This window comes from Diabrotica virgifera, chromosome 5 (genome assembly GCF_917563875.1).
Source record: "Diabrotica virgifera virgifera chromosome 5, PGI_DIABVI_V3a".
NCBI lineage: Eukaryota > Metazoa > Arthropoda > Insecta > Coleoptera > Chrysomelidae > Diabrotica > Diabrotica virgifera.
Genome location: NC_065447.1, coordinates 25,566,988 through 25,585,394, shown reverse-complemented (window position 1 = coordinate 25,585,394; position 18,407 = coordinate 25,566,988). Strand labels below are relative to the sequence as shown.

The following is an 18,407-nucleotide window of genomic DNA, read 5'->3' as shown; positions in this document are numbered from 1 at the left end:
TTCCATTCGTACTCCAATCAGAGTATACATGTTTACTCTGATTGAAGTAGGAAGGGAACCATTCTCGTTGTAACTTTACCGCGCTGAGTAGATGGGACGTGAATTATAAATTGTAAAATTCAATCTGGTTTGCAAATTGTAGAAGCCTCGGAGGTGTTACCAGAGAAGGTTCCCTGTTGTCAGTCTGGTAGGATGTGGGATAACATTTTTGGATGTTGTTTTATGTGCTATTAGATTGAAAACTTAGTTTTTTTTTTTCATTCTGTATTAATGTTTGCATACTAAAGGTAGCTTCTCTCGTGCCAAGTCCATTTTTAAAACCAAACTGACTCCAGCCACTGACCACTGACCTCTTCACATTCTTAAATAATCTAGTGTGTAGTATTCTCAAGAAAAGTTTTAAAAAGTGACTTTGTTTTGATTATTGCTTTGTTGTTGATGTAGATGGTCCAGATTTTAGTCTTGCTTTTAGAAATAAAGGAATCCCAAGTCTGTGTTTAATTCTAAAATCTTTGTAGGTATAAAGCAAAATTTCTATTTTGACGTTCATGAATTTATGCTAGTATTTAAATATTAGAATTAAAGATCTTGTTTATAAAATACCTAATAATAAAATTATTATTATCGATTTTTTTTATATTCTCTCCTAAGTACCGTCCTGATTTACAGGTTAAAAAACAAAACACTAGACTTGGGATAGGTAAGCAAACAGCTGATCTAGCTCACATTTAGCTGATTTGTTCAATTTAGTTCAATGAGAGAGTTACATTTTTTAACAGACAAATAGATAGGATTAAAATGTTTTTCAAAGTATTTGTAAAAAATTTCACATTAGTTTTCTATCAAAGAGAACAGAAGCTATCAAAATTGCTGTAAGTTTGAGGTTATGTCTAGCGCTAAAATCAAATTAATCTTATTTTATTTTTAGGAAATATGGAACAGTATTCACGGGCTCAGCAGCATTTTTGTCTAACAAATCTAAGTCAGTTGATACAAATGAATTTATGGCTTTACCAATAACGCCTTTGCAGAAACTATCTTCCAACCCAGATGATATGAAGACTAGAATGGAACTTATGATTATGAAGGTACAAAAAGAGTTTTGCAAAGCTCTAGAGACTGAAGAAGACTGCAATAAGTTTATCGTCGACAGATGGGAGCGACAAGAGGGAGGTGGTGGCGTAACTTGTGTGTTACAAGACGGAAGAGTTTTCGAGAAAGCTGGAGTTAACATTTCTGTAGTTTCGGGAAATTTACCTGCAGGTGCTGTGGCTCAAATGCGCTCCAGAGGTAAAAAACTTGACAGTAATGGACCTTTACCTTTCTTTGCTGCTGGTATAAGTGCTGTTATACATCCAGTTAATCCTATGGTACCAACAATACATTTTAATTATAGGTTGGTATACAAATAAATTAATTATATATGAAGTTGGCACATTTACAAGGCAGTCCATAAGAATAATATTGAATTTCTAGTTCAGTTTTAGGTGTATTCATAGGTAAAGGAGATGTGAACACCTTGGCTGTATTTAGAGATATTTTTAAATTCAAGTTGAGTGCAAGACTAGTATATGTCCAATATACCCCATTTGCCACTGTGCATTAAGATACAGTTGACACAGCCAACTGTTAATGTAATAAGAGATCTATTTGTCTCGTATTGCAGCCAAGGTGTTTATGTAGGGTCACGTAGGGTTAGTGTGACAATGTTAAATACTAATTTATATTGTGCTTTTATATTACATATGATGTTATATTACATTTCTATTGCATTTCAACAGATTATTTTAAAAAAATTGTTTCAGTCCCTTCTGTTTTTTAGGTTAAAATCATAGTACAGTAGAACCTCGATTATCAGTCAGGGCACCAGGGGTCGTATTTTCGAATTCTATCGAATATTTTCGCATACGAGTTAACTCGAATGAAAAATTTCGTATACCAACGTGAATGTGTATTTTTGAACGTCCTTCGAAATGTTATACGTATACGAGCAGAATTTGCACCGCAACACTGCAAATTCGAATAACATTGAACTTATTTGTCATCTGAAGATTCACAATGTTGCCATACTTTTTTTATCAATTTCTTGTACAATTTCAATCAATGGTATAATCGCAGTATTAAAAACAAAATGTTATATTTGTTATATATTATGTATACTGGGGTATAATGTACAAGAATAAGATTGTATAAGAACGTTTAATGTATAAAGATAACGACTTATAGTCTGAACAAATTATAAAAAAACAGGCCATTTTTGGGAAAAGTTGCTTAGCAGTTATTTTAAGTGTAATCGAATCTTAAGATTGCATAAATATATTAGTAATATCGATTTGCAAAGTCCGCAGAAAGTGTGCTATTTTGTTTAATATTACTTTTGTATCCAGTATTTACACTGATATTTTACTATTTACTTTTCAAAACTTTACTTCAAAGCGATTTTTTAAATAATGCACCTTTATGTAATGTGATAGTATGAAAAAATTGAGGATATGGCAACGGTGTCATATGTTAAGTTTGGAGCTTAGATCCAATGCTAAAATGCGTACATAAAGTTAGGTTATGTGTTATTTTCAAGGTGTAATATACAACATGTCCTTTATTTCTATTAAAGAATTATCTAAACCAGCCATTAAAAATAAATTTCAATGTAAAAATATTGTAGACAACAACACAATTAACACTATCAGGTAAAACTATCATGACAGCTTAAATGACCTTGAAATGACAACAATAATTCGTATACGAGCATCACGATTCGAATGGTTCATACCCATTCGAGTCGTCGTATACGAAAAAATTCATACACGAAGTATTCGAAAATACAAGACACCGGATTTCAAGCGAAATTCTTCTAATTTCGTATGCGAAATATGCTCGAATGAATTCGAAAATAGGACCCCTGACCAAGGGTATGACGGATAATCGAAAAGACGGTTAACAGAACATTAAAAAAAAATTAAAAATTCATAGTACAACTTTCAAATTTCATTTGTATGTTTGGTTTGACAATAAAAGAGGGATTTGTGTTCGTACAATTGAATCAATTTAAAATATTCTGAAAGCTTTCTTTGTTTTACTGTTGCTTCACATTTTGGGACAGCTGAATTTCTTAATCGGCATAAGATCATGCAATCTACTTATTGGCTTCTTCTTGTTGAGAATACCACTCGATGAATTATTGCATGTGCGATGCAGCTTCTCTAGGTTATTGACGCAGATCTTTGACAGTTACAATAGGTTCATCAACAAATCTACAATAAAATTCCAAGTCTGTGTCAGCTTCTGAATCTGTTTGGTCTGCTTTTGTTGCCATTTCAACGATTTCTTTATCTGTCAGCAATGGATAGCCATTTGTGTCCTCATCACAAATCAAATTAACTTTTTTTTTATTTTTTTACATTAAAATTTTTGCTTATGTAGTCAATACAACGTCTGTATGTACCCTGACGGTTAACAGAGGTGACGGTTAATGGAGAGACGGATAATCGAGGTTCTGTATTTATTTATGTATGTATAATCTGAATTTGAAATTCTGATATATTAGTCCAAATTTTGAATTTTTTCAAAATTATTTGTATTTAATTATGATTTTTTCTCTGCATGGTATTGGATCACTTATTTTAAATGTTTAAACTTATTTTAACAGCCTAATTGTCTATATCTATTATTTTTTTAGACATGTTACAGTAACCCCACAGATTTTCACACTGTGGGGTTTCTGTGACAGTGAAACATGGGTATAGTGTGACATGTGACACTATCACCACCTACTACCTTAGTTTGATCAGGTTATGGTTGACAGTAACTTGCAACCGTTCATCAGAAGAGCAAGGGATCGCTGGTTCATCATCTATCACTCTATTAAAAGAGCATCAAATCACTGGCCAATCCTCCAGTCCATTACAAGGGTGTCAAATCACCGAACTTTCTGTTGGGTAAGAAACACCAGAGAAAGTGTTTGAGCATATGCTTCTGGAAAAGATAGTTCCAACTAGCGCAAAAAAGAAAGTTAAACGAAGAATTGATACTGCAGAAATAATAACAAAAGAAGAATACATCAGTTCTTTAAACACAAAAAGGCAGAGTCCATTAAAGGAAAACAGAAAACCTGTCCCAAACACAATCAAGAAAAATCAAAGAAAGATGGATCAGCTAGTGATGAGGAGATAGAAGATATGTCTTTAGGGGAAAGTGACGAAGCAGAAGAGGAATTCTTAGAGAAAACTGCGACACTAAAACCTGTAAACGATGAAGATATTAAACAAGGCTCTTTTATAGTTGCAACTTTCATGGGTGGGAAGCGTGGTAGAACTGCTTTTAGGTATGTGTGTGTAATTGAAAGCTTTGATGACACTAAAGATGAAATAGAAGTAGTTGGATTAAGAAGTGTTGATAAGGATAAAAAAGAGTTTTGTTAATGAAAAAGACTTCATTTATTAGAATGTCTCAGATTATAGGAATATTGATGGATCCGATATTATCCCTTAATGCTGAAAGAATTCGGTATACTTTTAATGGAAAAGTTGATGTTTTTGAATGTTAGATGTTACTGAATTTTTAAATAAGAAAAGATTCTCAATAAAATACCTACGTTTAATAAAAAAATTGGTGTTTTAAATAAGAAATTTCATATTTTTTTTCTTCTAAAATTGCCGAATTTTTAAATGCCAAAAATTATTACAATATTTTTGTAATGTCTTTCTTTGTCACACCAAGGCACACTCAATCCTAGGTGCTTTTAAATGGCAAAAAAGCTAGTTGTCACACTATCCCTAATCCAGGTCACAGTAACCCCATAATGAAGGGATAGTGTGACACCTTGCCCTCTTAAATAAAACATAATGTAGAAGGAATTTTAAAAATGCAACATGCCAATTCACTGTGCAATGATTGTGACAATTAACCAGAAAGTCTTCGTTAAAAATGTGAAACCATTGAGTTAAAAACAAATATATTTTTTTTTATTTTAAAATCAAATTTGCATATTTTTACGTCACACTAACCCTAGGTGACCCTACTTATTATCTCAAAGTTTGCCTTCGTGTTATATTATTTTTTTTAAAAGCTTCGATCCTTATGCAATATTATCACATACATTCATCATCATCAGTTGTCTCTCTTAAATCTCTCTTAAATCGTCCTGTACGTTGTCTAGATCAGCGTTTCCCAACTGGTGGGTCGCGACCCACTAGTGGGTAGCGGACAGATTTCAGGTGGGTCGCGGCGTGCTTCTTTCTTACAGTAGCTGAGTGACGTACAGAGTACAGAATAGCGTATCATCATGGGTGAGGGATGGGTCGCGAATATGAAAAATCATCAGAAGGTGGGTCGCCAGACGTAAAAGGTTGGGAACCACTGGTCTAGATATCTGAGTTTAGTTCGCCCCTTTTCTTCCGACTGACCTATGTTACATAGTTATTTTAGTATAATCACTTTCATCCACCCACATAACGTGGCCCACGTATCTTGGCAGTTTCTTTTGATGGTTTTCACAATATCTGCATCAGCAAGATGTCTATAGAGTTCGAAATTATTTCATCTTCTCCAGAGGTCCTGTTAATTAACGTCACCACATATGGTCCTCAAGTTTCTTTCAAAGATTCGTAGTAAATCTTCATCTCAAGTCGTCATTGCCAATGTTTGTTTAATAAAGTTTGCACTCTGTTGCTCTTGATATACATCTTTCTCTTAGTTGAGGAATTCATAGATTCCGATAAAAAAAATAATATATCAGGGACATCTTCAATTTGTTCCAATCCATATACTATTCAAATCTCAAAAAATTTATTTTATAATTTGCTACCATAAACATAACACCATATCATCATGATGGCATCTACACTCCTAGCGGAGTGATTGCCTCCCTCTTTGGGCTCTGCTGATTTATTTGTCACAGGGAATCAGTCTGCATTAATATTTTGATTTTACAATACTGGACCTCGGCTGTAAATTACACTGTTGACATGGTGATGTTTTGAATAAGTTATTTTAATCCACTTATTTTATTAGTTGGATTCTACAAATTGGTTATATATCTATTATCATTAAAATATGGTCATATTGTCTTTCAACCAATTATGGGATATGTTAGATTTTTATTCACATTCTAAGTGCTCTAAACTTTGTTGCAAACACACACTAAATACAGTTGCTCGAAATGACATAGTGTAGTTTACCTCCCAGGTGCAGAATTGGTTGTGTGATTTGGCATCACAATTTTTTCCATTTGTTCCCTTTTTATCTTTAGTGGAGTCAATGAAGGTTTTCACCTCCGATTTCGTTGAACCTCCATCGATTTCCATGAAAATTGGTAAGTATGTAGAGGATACCTCAAGAAACAAAGGTGACATGGTGCCAACTTGCGCTTTTACTCTGGGGGGGGGGGGGGGATGCCACCCCTTCTCGGGGGTGGAAATTATTTTATTAAAAATAATACCACTAATCGATAGAGGAACAAATTATAAGTAAAATTTGTTATATAAAGTTATTCCAATAAATCAATAGTTTTTGAGTTATTAAAGATCAAAAGTTTTGATTTTTCCTAAAAAAAATCCATGTTTTAATGCAGTTTTTCATAAATAACTCAAAAACCATAAGTTTCTTCAAAAAAGTTGTTATTACCAAAATCGAAGGTAATATAAAAATAAATAAGCTCCTTATTCGAGAAATCCTTTATTACATATTACAAAGTGAGTTATATGCAATTGAATGTATATTTTTTTTCCGCGAGTACTCAAATCTTAGTATTCAAGCTTAAATAACAGGAAAACGATGCACTTTGTTAAATATAGATACTAAACATTTTAATAAAGTACTTAAAGGTAACTATCAAAAAGCTATATAAGAAGTCGATAGCATCAAAATTAAGCAAGTTATGATGGAAATAAGAGGACCCTTTCAGATTTTTTAGGGAAGAATGAAAAATGAAACATACGTCATTTCCACAAAAATTAAAATTTATAGTAACCCATTTAAAACTTTATTTATTTTAACATGAGTAATAACTTCAACAATTTTGACCGGTTTAGAATGCATATTTTTGAAACAAAAAATACGATTAAAAAATTAGAATTTTTCAAATTTTCGTGAATTTCATTTTCTTTTGATAATAACTCCAAAAATACTCGATATACTTAAAAAATGGTAGAGAACAAAATTTTAGTTTGAACTTTATTTAAGCTTTTTCTTTTTTTAATATTTCTTTACGACAAAAAATAACCGAGATAGAAACATTTAAAACCTAAATTTTACTGCGAGAACCATGTAACCGGGGCCCTTTCACCTTGTATTAAAAAAAAAATAAAAGATTTAGAAAATTATGTTTAATACAGTGTTATAGACCTTTTACTTAGCTTTGTAATGGTTTTTGGATAAATCTCATTTTTCAAAAGTTAACGGAGCTATTTTAAAAAAACTAATAACATTTTCTTTGAAAGAATTTTATAGCGGAGATTTTGTATGTATACAGGTTGTGGGAAGTCCAATTAGTCGTTTGTTGTAGGAGATACGAAAAAAGTTTATTTAGGTGAGATTGGGGCATAGATAATATCAGAATTTAAATACATTTCCAAATATACAGGGTCACCCATATTGACAGAGTGAAACAAAATTTTCTTTTGTTTAATGGAACACCCTGTATATTTTTACATTTTTGGATTCTCCTCTATGTTTTATTTCTTAAAATATCAGGTTTTGTGATGTTATACGAAGTAGTTTAAAAGATAATTACGTTTTTTTTTTCAAATTTCTTAGCAATATTTACCCCCTGTATAATTGTAGTGATTTGACATCAGAAAATCAATTTATGTTCAAGTGATTTTTAATATAGTCTATTATTGTTAAAAATTATTAATCTAGCAAAACGTTTAATTTTAGCTAGTACAGGGTTGGTCGAAACTGAATGAGTGTTTTCTCAAAGTTTGAGAGTATGAGTTTTCTCAAACGGAGCAGCCTGTAATGAATGTAATGAGCATTGTAATGAAATGCTATTGTATGGCACTTTATTATTTCCCACCCTGCCAGTGAGAACTGAATTTATTTTTAAAATCATTAACTTTATGTCTTTAATTATTTTAAATATTGTAAACGATTAAAAAACAATCAAATTAAATTGAAATGAATAACCAGTGTATATCTTCCACATTTACTTTATATTTAACGTAGTCTATACCATAACATTGCACAGATTGCTATCCCTGTATAGCAACGATATACCATGAATGTGAATTCATACTTGAGAAATGTCCTATATCCAGTCTCACAAAAAAAAAGGGATTTCTCAAACATAATATATATGCAGACAAAATCAGCCAAAGTGATTTGCGATATCTAATTAAAGGCCGTACCAAGTTGGTTTTGTTGAATATAGCATGAAAGCACGACGATACTTTAGTGATAAGCGTATTTTTCGTAGTAGCTATAGTATGTTGTTTTATATTATGTATTACCTATATTAAATTAGTTTTAGTACATTTCGTTTATCTAAAAAATGTAAAACAAACAAAAATTCTGTTTTTCTTGTAGTTGTTTTTTCGTATAGATATTGTTTTATATTGCAGTAAATTGAATTTAGTTTTAGTATGTTCCGTTTGTTTGTAGAATTATATTTAATTAGATTTGCTTTAATTACTAAAATAAATAAATTTTCAATTATATTTTATGTATTTGTGGAAAAGGAAACCTAGCATTAGCGGCCACATTTCTATAACGGCCAATTGTTTTCTATTTTTAGTGGCCGTTATTGTCAGGTTTTACTGTACCAATAATATTTTATTAAATTATGAAATATTATTTAAATAAAAAATTTATAAACTTGATAAAAGAAAGTTTGTTTAGAATTTACTCCTCTATCTAATTATGGGGTTATTTTTAATAAAATAGTGTTCACCCATGAGAAGGGGTAACATCCACCCCCAGGATAAAAGCGCAAGTTGGTACTACATCATTTTTGTTTCTTGAGGTATCCTCTAACTATTTACCAATTTTCATGAAAATTGATGGAGGTTCAAAGAAATCAGGGGTGAAAACCTTCAATGACTGCCTTTTTGGAAATATAAAAGAATAATTTTTTTCGTGATTGTCGATTTGCTAATTTTCTAATTTTTGGTTGCTATAAAGTTTGAAAAATTAATAAAAATTATAAATCATGCACATAAAATAAATGTAAAAAAATATTTATTTTACTTAATTAAACGAGATTGCTTGAGCCAGAATGCTGAAATCTGCATTTTTATCATTAAAAAAAAGGCGGATTTCACCCCTAAAATGCAGAAAGCGCAACTTGGTGCCATATCACTTTTATTTTTTGAGGTATCCTCTAACTAATCAACAATTTTCATTAAAATCGATGAAGGTTCAAAGAAATAGTGGGTGAAAACATTGAGTGACTACACTTTCAGAAATATAGAAGAATAAGATTTTCGTTCCCAATTTCGTTAATTTTCGGATTTTTGGTTGCTATAAGGAATGAAAAATTAAAAAAAAATGTTATTCATGCACATAAAGATAAAAAAAATAATTATTTTTCTTAATTAAACGAGATTACTTGCGCCATAATGCGGAAATCTGCATTTTTTGCAATTTAAAAAGTAGGGGTGTATTGCAACCCTAAAATTCAAAAGCGCAAGTTGATGCTATATAACTTTTATTGCTTGAGGTATCCTCTAACTACTTACCGATTTTCATGAAAATCGATGAAGGTTCAACGAAATAGGAAGTGAAAACTTACAGTGACTGCACTTTCAGAAACTAAAAAATAATTTTTAAAAAAGGGGTGTATTTCACCCCTAAAATGCAAAAAGCGCAAGTTGGCACTATGTCACCTTTGTTCCTTGAGGTATCCTTTAACCACTCACCAATTTTTATGAAAATCGATGGAGGTTCAACGAAATCTGAGGTAATAACTCATATCCACCTTCATTGACTCCAACTTATGGTTCTCCATTTTTTAACTCCCATCTTCTTAAGGTCCACAATTATCTGGTTCTCCTATCTAGTTTTTGGTCTTCCTCGTGGTCTGCCTAATACTGGTCTCAATTTGGTGACTCTCTTGATAACTTCTTCTTGATTTATCTGTTCTATATTATGTCCCATCCTGAATCTCTGTGCCTTGATAACTCTGACAATGTCCTTCTCCTTTCAAAAGTTCCCTTACTTTGTAGTTCATCAGTTTTCTAAATTCATTATTACCTAAGTTTAGTGGGCCTGCTATTCTCTGAACGATTTTTCTCTCTAGGATCCTCAATCTTTCTTCATCTTTCCTTGTCAAGCACATTACGTCAGATCCATATGATAATACCATATATTTTGTGAAATTTCCCAAAATATATGTGAAAATATAACTTAGTAAATGTTTTGATCTAAATGTATAATTTTCAGATATTTTGAGGTTAAAAGCGGTGACGAAACTCAATGGTGGTTTGGAGGTGGCACTGACTTAACTCCATACTATTTGAATTCAGCAGATGCAGTCCATTTTCATCAGACGTTAAAAGATGCCTGTGATAAACATGACAAAACCTACTATCCAAAGTACAAGAAATGGTGCGATGACTACTTTAACATACCACACAGAGGAGAAAGAAGAGGAATTGGTGGTATCTTCTTTGATGATTTGGATACTCCTAGTCAGGAAAAATGTTTCCAGTTTGTGAAAAGTTGTGCCAATGCTGTGATACCTTCTTACATTCCTTTAGGTAAAGTATTTTTTTAGTTATTATGAGCTAGTAGGTACTGATAAAGCAATTTCGATGATATATTAGTTTTGTAATCAGGTGTGTTTAGAATGAATTATTGTGGATTTTAAAAGTAGTTTAAAAAAATGTCTGATAGTTTATATGATTATGAAACCTTAAATCTTAAATATCAGTAGATTATAATAAGATAAGACAGTTGAGTTTAAAACTTGATTGATAAAAAGTGATCATATATGTTGTACTTACATTATGAAATACATACTATTATGCTCTGTATTTTCTCCTTGTTATGAGATTGATAAGCATCTTATTAATTCGATTAATTAATTAATTATTTTAATTGCTACTCATGTAAACAAAACCAAAATTTAATAAAACTTTAAAATAAAAATAATAACAATAAAATGAAAAATATTCTCAGGGCTAATTGATTTTAATGTATTACCTTTAGTTTGTGGCTTCTAGTATTTCTCGTTGCTTACTTTATCCATGGACAAAACAGGGAAAATAAATATACTCAAAATCATATAGTAAATTTTATAACTACTATTTATAGTCGGTTCGCTAAACTCAGACGCAACTGGCTAGATATTTTAGTCGATAATTATTTTGTTTTTTGCCAATTTTGCAAAAATTGGCAAAATTACTAACTATTTAGTGATTATTAACTATTTAGTAATTATTTTTTGCCAATTTTACTAAAATTGGCAAAATTACCGACTAAAACTTCTAGAAAGTTGCGTCTGAGTTTAGCGAACAGACTATATTTATATACTATACCATAAATATAAAAGATTAAAAATTCATGCTAACTTCATTCTGTTGTAGAAAATTTTCTTATCTACTCAAAAATAAATCTTTAATTCTACTTTTTGAACCAAAATTCATTCAAATGAATCGGTAGACTGTTCTTATTATTATAAAAAAAAACAAAAATTTCATTTTCATTTTTTAAATGGATTACATACTTATATCTTCTACGAATTTATGAATGAATAATTTATGCTGTGAAACTGTTAAGTTGAAAAAAACACAAATATGGTATGTAATACAAAACAACTCTCTCTTTTCACAAACAATCTGACTAACCTTTTCTATCGTCCTTATTTCTTCTCCTGGATTGTGTTGTCCTCAGTTCTCCCACAACGTGCTTCTCGGATGCTGCAACTGTCCTTCTATTTAAAATAATTTAAAAAAAAACGGCACTGGCTCGAATTCTCTCCTTAATTAAATCTGTGACTCGATAAAAACAATATCAATTATTAGAATTCCAAGATGTTTCTCTCAGCTCGGTATCTCATGCAAAGTTTATATAAAACGGATACTCGTTCCAGACAGAAACTGGAATCTATTCGGACACAAGGAGTTTGTACTTCTCGACTTGATCACGATTTCGTCTCAACACGAATCTGCTTCCACGGCCACCAAATTAACACACTTTACACAAAAATACTACTATCAAAACTGGACTGCCTGCTCTCGATGTTAATTACACAGTGGAATATTTTCTCCCATCAATCTGACACTCGCCACTCTATTCCCCTTCCATCGGTCTCCTCTCCAATCACAAGCATTCTCCACACATCATATTCCTACTTTTTTTTAAGAACAAATAGTATATAAAATTTCTATCTCGTCAATTTCCAGGAGATATTAAAATTAAACTTACTGACAATCTAGAAAAACCCTCTATTCTAACTAAACAAAATTGTTTACGATCCGTTTCTTTATGCGAAAACATTTAGAAACCCACTGTCTATTGTCCACTCCAAACGCGGCATGCATTAACTTTCTAAAATAGCCGTTCGTAGAAACTTTACCACTAAATTTTTACTCTTCCGCGAAACACTGCTTACGGCTAAATTATTTTATTTACAAATTGACTATATACAGGGCCATGAAAATTTACGATCTCGTGGTCTTTGACATAAAATTAATTCTCTAAATTCGCCCCATAAAAATTATTTAACAATATATTATACACATATGAAATAGTGTTTGGGAACAAATCACTAATCAGATCAGATAGTCAAGCGGAACGGGAGGTTGCCCGCACTTCACTTTGTTGTGAGATATATGTGACTCCAAATTCTGGCCTGGTGAACGGAAAAACAAAAAGGGTAGCGCAGCAGTTTAAAATTCTAATACATGAATCTGAGGCTTAGACTGAAAGCTGGCGTCTGATCAGCATATGGGCGAGCAGTAATATAAAAAATCACTAATTACTTACTTACTTAGTCCTAAGCCTTTCTACCTTTAGGTGTAAGGCTGGTGGAGTTGGGTTTGGCATTGTAGTCTCCATGCTTTACGCTCTTGTGTTAGGTTTCTTGCACTTTTCAATGTCAATCCTTTCTTCTTGACTTCTTTCCTGATTTCATCTACTCACATAACTCTTGGTCTTCCTCTTTTGTTTTTCCCCTGCACTCTCGTTTCGAACACTCGTTTTGTTAGTCTCTCGTTTGACATTCTACACACGTGCCCGAACCATCTAATTTGTCCCTCTACTATGTTTTCATTGATTGGTTCTAGTTTTAGGTTTTGTCTGATTGCTTCGTTTCGTATTTTGTCTGTCCTCTTTCTGTTTGCTGTTTTCTCAGGAAGCTCATTTCCATAGCATTGTCTCTGGATTTTTGTTTCCCCGTCAATGTCCATGTCACGCTGCTATACATGATTGTTGGTATAACTACTGATCTAACGACTGCCGTTTTTACTTTCTCCGTTTTCTCTTTTTTCCCTAAAAATATTGTTTTCATAGTGTTAAATAAGCATCCTGTTCGTCCCAGTCTCCCGTTTTATTTACATGTCTTGTTTACAATTTGATTTAGTTATTACTCCTAGGTATTTAAAATATTCCACTTGCTCGTGTTGTTTCCTGTCTAATTTTATTGTGTGTGTCTTCCTCGTATTTGAAATTATCATTGTTTTTGTTTTCTATTAATTTTCATATTGATGTTTGATAGTGCTTCTTCTAGGATTTCAAGATTGTTTTGTTCTCTAAGTATTCTCTGTTTTCTGCTATCAATACCACGTCGTCTGCAAATAGTAGCTCTGATAGTTGAGTCTGTTTCATTTGTAAGTATCCTAATGTTAGTTTTCTCATTATTCTCTTGGCTTTTTTTTATTGCTTCATCAAGCACCATTGAGAATAGCAGTGGACTCAACACGCATCCCTGTTTGACGCCTTGACTTGTAGTAAATTCTCTGGATTCCTCGTTATTGGTTCTCACTGTATTTGTATTATTTTTGTACATATCCCTTATTACTTCTATTATGTGTCTGTCGACTCCCCTTTCTTTTAGTGTCTTCTATACGTCTTTTCTTCGGATTCTGTCAAACGCCTTTTCCAGGTCGATGAAGCATATATGTATCTCTCTATTCTTATTGATTACCTTCTCACTTACTTGTCTTATTGTGAATATTAGATCTGGCATGCTTCTGTCCTTCCTGAATCCACTCTGTGTTTCTTCCATAGGTGTTTCTATTTGGGTTTTTATTCTTGTCTCTATTATTATTGTGAATACCTTCTCAGGGATACTTCATATGGTGATACCTCGGTAATTATTACAGTTTCTCTTTAACATACCACACAGAGGAGAAAGGAGGGGAATTGGTGGTATCTTCCTTGATGATTTGGATACCCCTAGCCAGGAAAAATGTTTTCAGTTTGTGAAGTGTTGTGCCAATGCTGTGATACCCTCATACATTCCTTTAGGTAAAGTATTTTTTAGTTATTATGAGGTAATACAGATAAAATAAGTTCGCTGATATATCAGGTTTGTAATCAGGTGTGTTTATAATAAATTATTGAAGTTATACTTCTTTACGCGCGATATGAGGGTGAATTTTTATATGTTAAAACCTACGATCCCGGCGCATGCGCATTATAACTTTGTTCTGATTGGATGTTCAAATGACATGTCAAAAATTATCCAATATGGCAGCTGTAGCGCAGCTGTGGTTTGGACGGTTGACGGTTTGGTTATGTATGGTTGTTGCGTTTTAAAATTTGTTGGAAGAGAAACAACAAAGGTTAGTTAATAGTTATACTGCCTTTTTAAATAGTTTTCATATTATATTTTTGAAGTTATACTTCAAAATGTTTTAATTTATGTATGTATCAGTCCAGAAAAGGTGTGGAAAGAAAATATTAGTGTTTTTAAATATATTTTTCTACAAACGTGTTAAAAATGCAATTTTTAGGACTCCATAGGAGCGTTAAATATGCTACTTTAAGGCACTAGTGCTTTAAAATTTTTTAGGCACTGCAGTTAAAAGTGAATTGTCAAATTGTGAAACGTCAAAATATTTATATTTCATTTATTAACATTAATATTAATAATACAACTTGCGCAATTTGAAAAAGGTGGTTTAAAAGGTTTTTTATTATTATTTTGTGTCTTTGGATTTGTCTTCCTTGGGCGTAAAATAATAAAACATCTATTTTTATATTTCACTTGTCACCGTGATGTATAATTATGTATATCTGAAAGGTAACTAGCATGCGGCTTGATGGCCTTGTTGGTAGAGCATTGGACCAGAGATAAAAAAAATTGCGAGATTGCGGGTTCAAATCCCGGATGATTCATATTTTTTTCTTTTTTTTTTTAACATTTTTCATTGTTAAGTTTTGGTTCATTTTTGGTAATTATTGTTAATTTTTTTAATTGTAACTGTTAAGTAGGTATATTTATTTCGTTGAAATTATATTATAACAGAAGTATAACTTCTTACGTGCGTACAAAGTACACACACATTCTTTTTGATTTTACAAGTAGTTCAAAAAAATTATCTTGTAGTTTATATGATTATATAACCTTAAATATCAGTAGATATTAATAAGATAAGACAATTCCGTTTAAAAAGGTGGCTATGACCGTGTAAATAACATGTAAACTTGTATACTATATCGGCATGACTCATAGCTCTTGTCAAAAACCATTACCTCTACTTAAATAATATGTAAGTATATTATATCTTACCTGATCTGAAATATTTTTGGGGAACAAGAAGTCACTAATTAGGTATTTAATAATATAAAGAATTTTTGTACAGTGAAACCTTGATTATCTGTCTTCTCCATTAACTGTCACCTCTGTTAAGCGTCAGAGTCCGTACATAAGTTGTAAGCAAAATTTGAGTCATCAATTCATTTTGTTTGAGCGTTGCTATAAGCCAAACGAAATTCGCTGATTGCTGACAGATGATGAGATGGTTGAAATGAATGGCATCAGAGGCAGACGAAACATATTTAGAAGCTGACACAGAATTTTACAGTGGCGATGTCGATGATGCTATTGCAACTGACAAAGATTTGCGTAAAGAAGCTAGAGAAGCTGTATCGCACATATAACAATTCCCCAGACGACCAATGGTCATGGGGGAAAATGTTTTATTAGGAGAGCTATTACTTTAAGCATTACTGTATTTTAAAGCAATAAACATTTCTGAATCTGAATATAACAATTCAACAAGTGGTATTCTCAACAAGAAGAAGCCAATAAAGTAGATTGCATGATCTTACGCTGAAGAAATTCAACCGTTGGAAAATGTGAAGCAACAGTAAAACAAACATAGATTTCAGAATCTTTTAAACCAAATTGATTCGATTGTATGAACACAAATCCCTCTTATATTGTCAAACAAAATATACAAATCAAATTTGAAAGTTGTACTATGAATGTTTTTTAATGTTCTGGTAACCGTCTTTTCGATTATCTGTCATACCCTTGGTCCGGTACCCTGACGGATGATCGATGTTCCACTGTATGTCCATTGATTTTTTTGAATTAATATTTTTGATCTGTTTATACTATGTTTTATTATAAAGAATAATTTGCACATATTCATAAATTTGATATTTGTTATTGTGTAAGGTTTAGTACATATCTGTTTTATTCTGACATTACTTTGACTTTTGTGGTTTGTGGTCGTGTGTGTTTTTTGATAATGTGGTAGTTAAATATTGTATACGATAACAACAATTATTTTGTAGAAAGTTCAAGTGCAATGCCAGTATAAATCTAATTTCTAAAAAAGTACATGTAAAGAAGATTCGATTGCATTTAAATCCTGAAACGCATGAAGTATGTTTCAAAGTGTACAAAAATCTACATAAGAAATTCGGCTTTGATGAAAAACTGTTGGCATAAGCTATATCGCTACTGACTGTGGCATATAAAATACTGTCAAATATTGTGTATGAGCGATTGAGACCATATGCGGAACAAATAGTTGGGGGATGTCAATGTGGTTTCTGCAGGCAGAAGTCCACAATAGATCAGATCTTCGTCTCGAGGCAAATATTGGAAAAGACTAGTGAATTTAATATAGACACACATATATAACACCACAAAATAACTTACAGTAGGCGTTCTTGCAATAACAGCTAACTTGAAATGCGAATTTATAACTAGTAAGTCTGGGGTTCCCCCAGGCGATAGCTCCTAATTGCAATTGGTTTTCTTACCTATTATGAAAGAAAAGTTAAAATCAAAATTATTAATGTTTAAGAAAATATGATTTAAACAATGTTTTTTTCTAAGTTTTATTTGCTCAAAACATACAATTTAAAATAAAAAACGCATGTTTAAAACAAAAAAAAAATGTTAAAAATAAAAAAAACATGTGTTTTAAACATGTTTTATTTGTTTAAAACATAAAATTTAAAAACAAAATAAAACATGTTTAAAACAAAAAAAAAACGTTTAAAACAAAAAAAAACATGTGTTTTGTATAAAATTAAAAAAACATGTTTTTTTTTCAACCCTGCAACTTAGATACATGGAGCAAGTGGAACAAGATCTGAAAACACTTGAGATTACCCACTGGAAGAACAAAGCAAGGAACAGAACAGAATGGCGGAAAATCCTAGAACAAGCCAGGACCCAAAAAGGGTTGTCGAGCTACTGATGATAATGGGATGCATCACTCATAAAACTATTGAAAAACACAATAACCTACAATAGAAGTAATAAGAAAAAAATTGGATAAAGAAAATGGGCTGTAAATTTAAAACAATAAATTAATATCACGCAGTTATCGAGAACCGAAGAATAGTTAACAAACGTAATATGTACCTAAAATAAATTACTAAATATAGGCAAGAAAGTAGACAAAATTTAGATGAGATTTTGTATGATACCCACGATTCAGTAAAAAAAGATGGACAAATGGTTCAAACATGTGCATATCAAAACTACCTACAAATAAAAGATCATTATACATTATGGAGGAAGTGAAGTGAGGGATAGCTTTGAAATAAAACTGGATGCTTTAAAATTATGAGAGAAGAAAATAGAGGATTGTAACGTTGACTACCACAAGAGGGCTGTGGAGTAAAAGGCAAAATGAGAATTCCCATCAATAAAAATTTCTAAAATGAGTGTACCATTTATTATTAATACAATTATATTTTTTTAGTTCAAAGACATAAGCTGACAAAATATACCAATGTGGAAAGGGAATGGCAGTTGCTGAGAAGAGGAAGATACGTGGAATTTAACCTTATATACGACAGGGGTACGAAGTTTGGTCTTTACACACCTGGAGCCAGATATGAAAGTATTTTGATGTCTTTGCCTTTGACCGCTGTAAGTACTATTGGTATAAGTTTGTTCAATTAAAACATATCTTTGGTTGTGTTAGCCTTGAAAACAATTATTGTAATCACTCAACTGACTTTCTGAAATGTTAGTTTATGTCAATAAACAT

The 18,407-nt window shown here is 31.7% G+C and overlaps 1 protein-coding gene across 1 annotated transcript in view; it reads left to right on the top strand.

Moving 5' to 3' along the window:
- The first annotated feature begins 677 nt into the window (after window positions 1-677).
- The window catches only part of LOC114329720 (oxygen-dependent coproporphyrinogen-III oxidase), a 32,398-nt gene continuing 14,668 nt past the window's right edge, over window positions 678-18,407 (top strand). Inside the window, exons 1-4 of the mRNA XM_028278904.2 lie at window positions 678-872; window positions 929-1,396; window positions 10,381-10,697; window positions 18,117-18,286. Of these exons, the coding sequence (XP_028134705.1) occupies window positions 799-872; window positions 929-1,396; window positions 10,381-10,697; window positions 18,117-18,286 (1,029 nt within the window). The 5' untranslated portion in view covers window positions 678-798. The remainder of the gene's footprint in view (window positions 873-928; window positions 1,397-10,380; window positions 10,698-18,116; window positions 18,287-18,407) is intronic.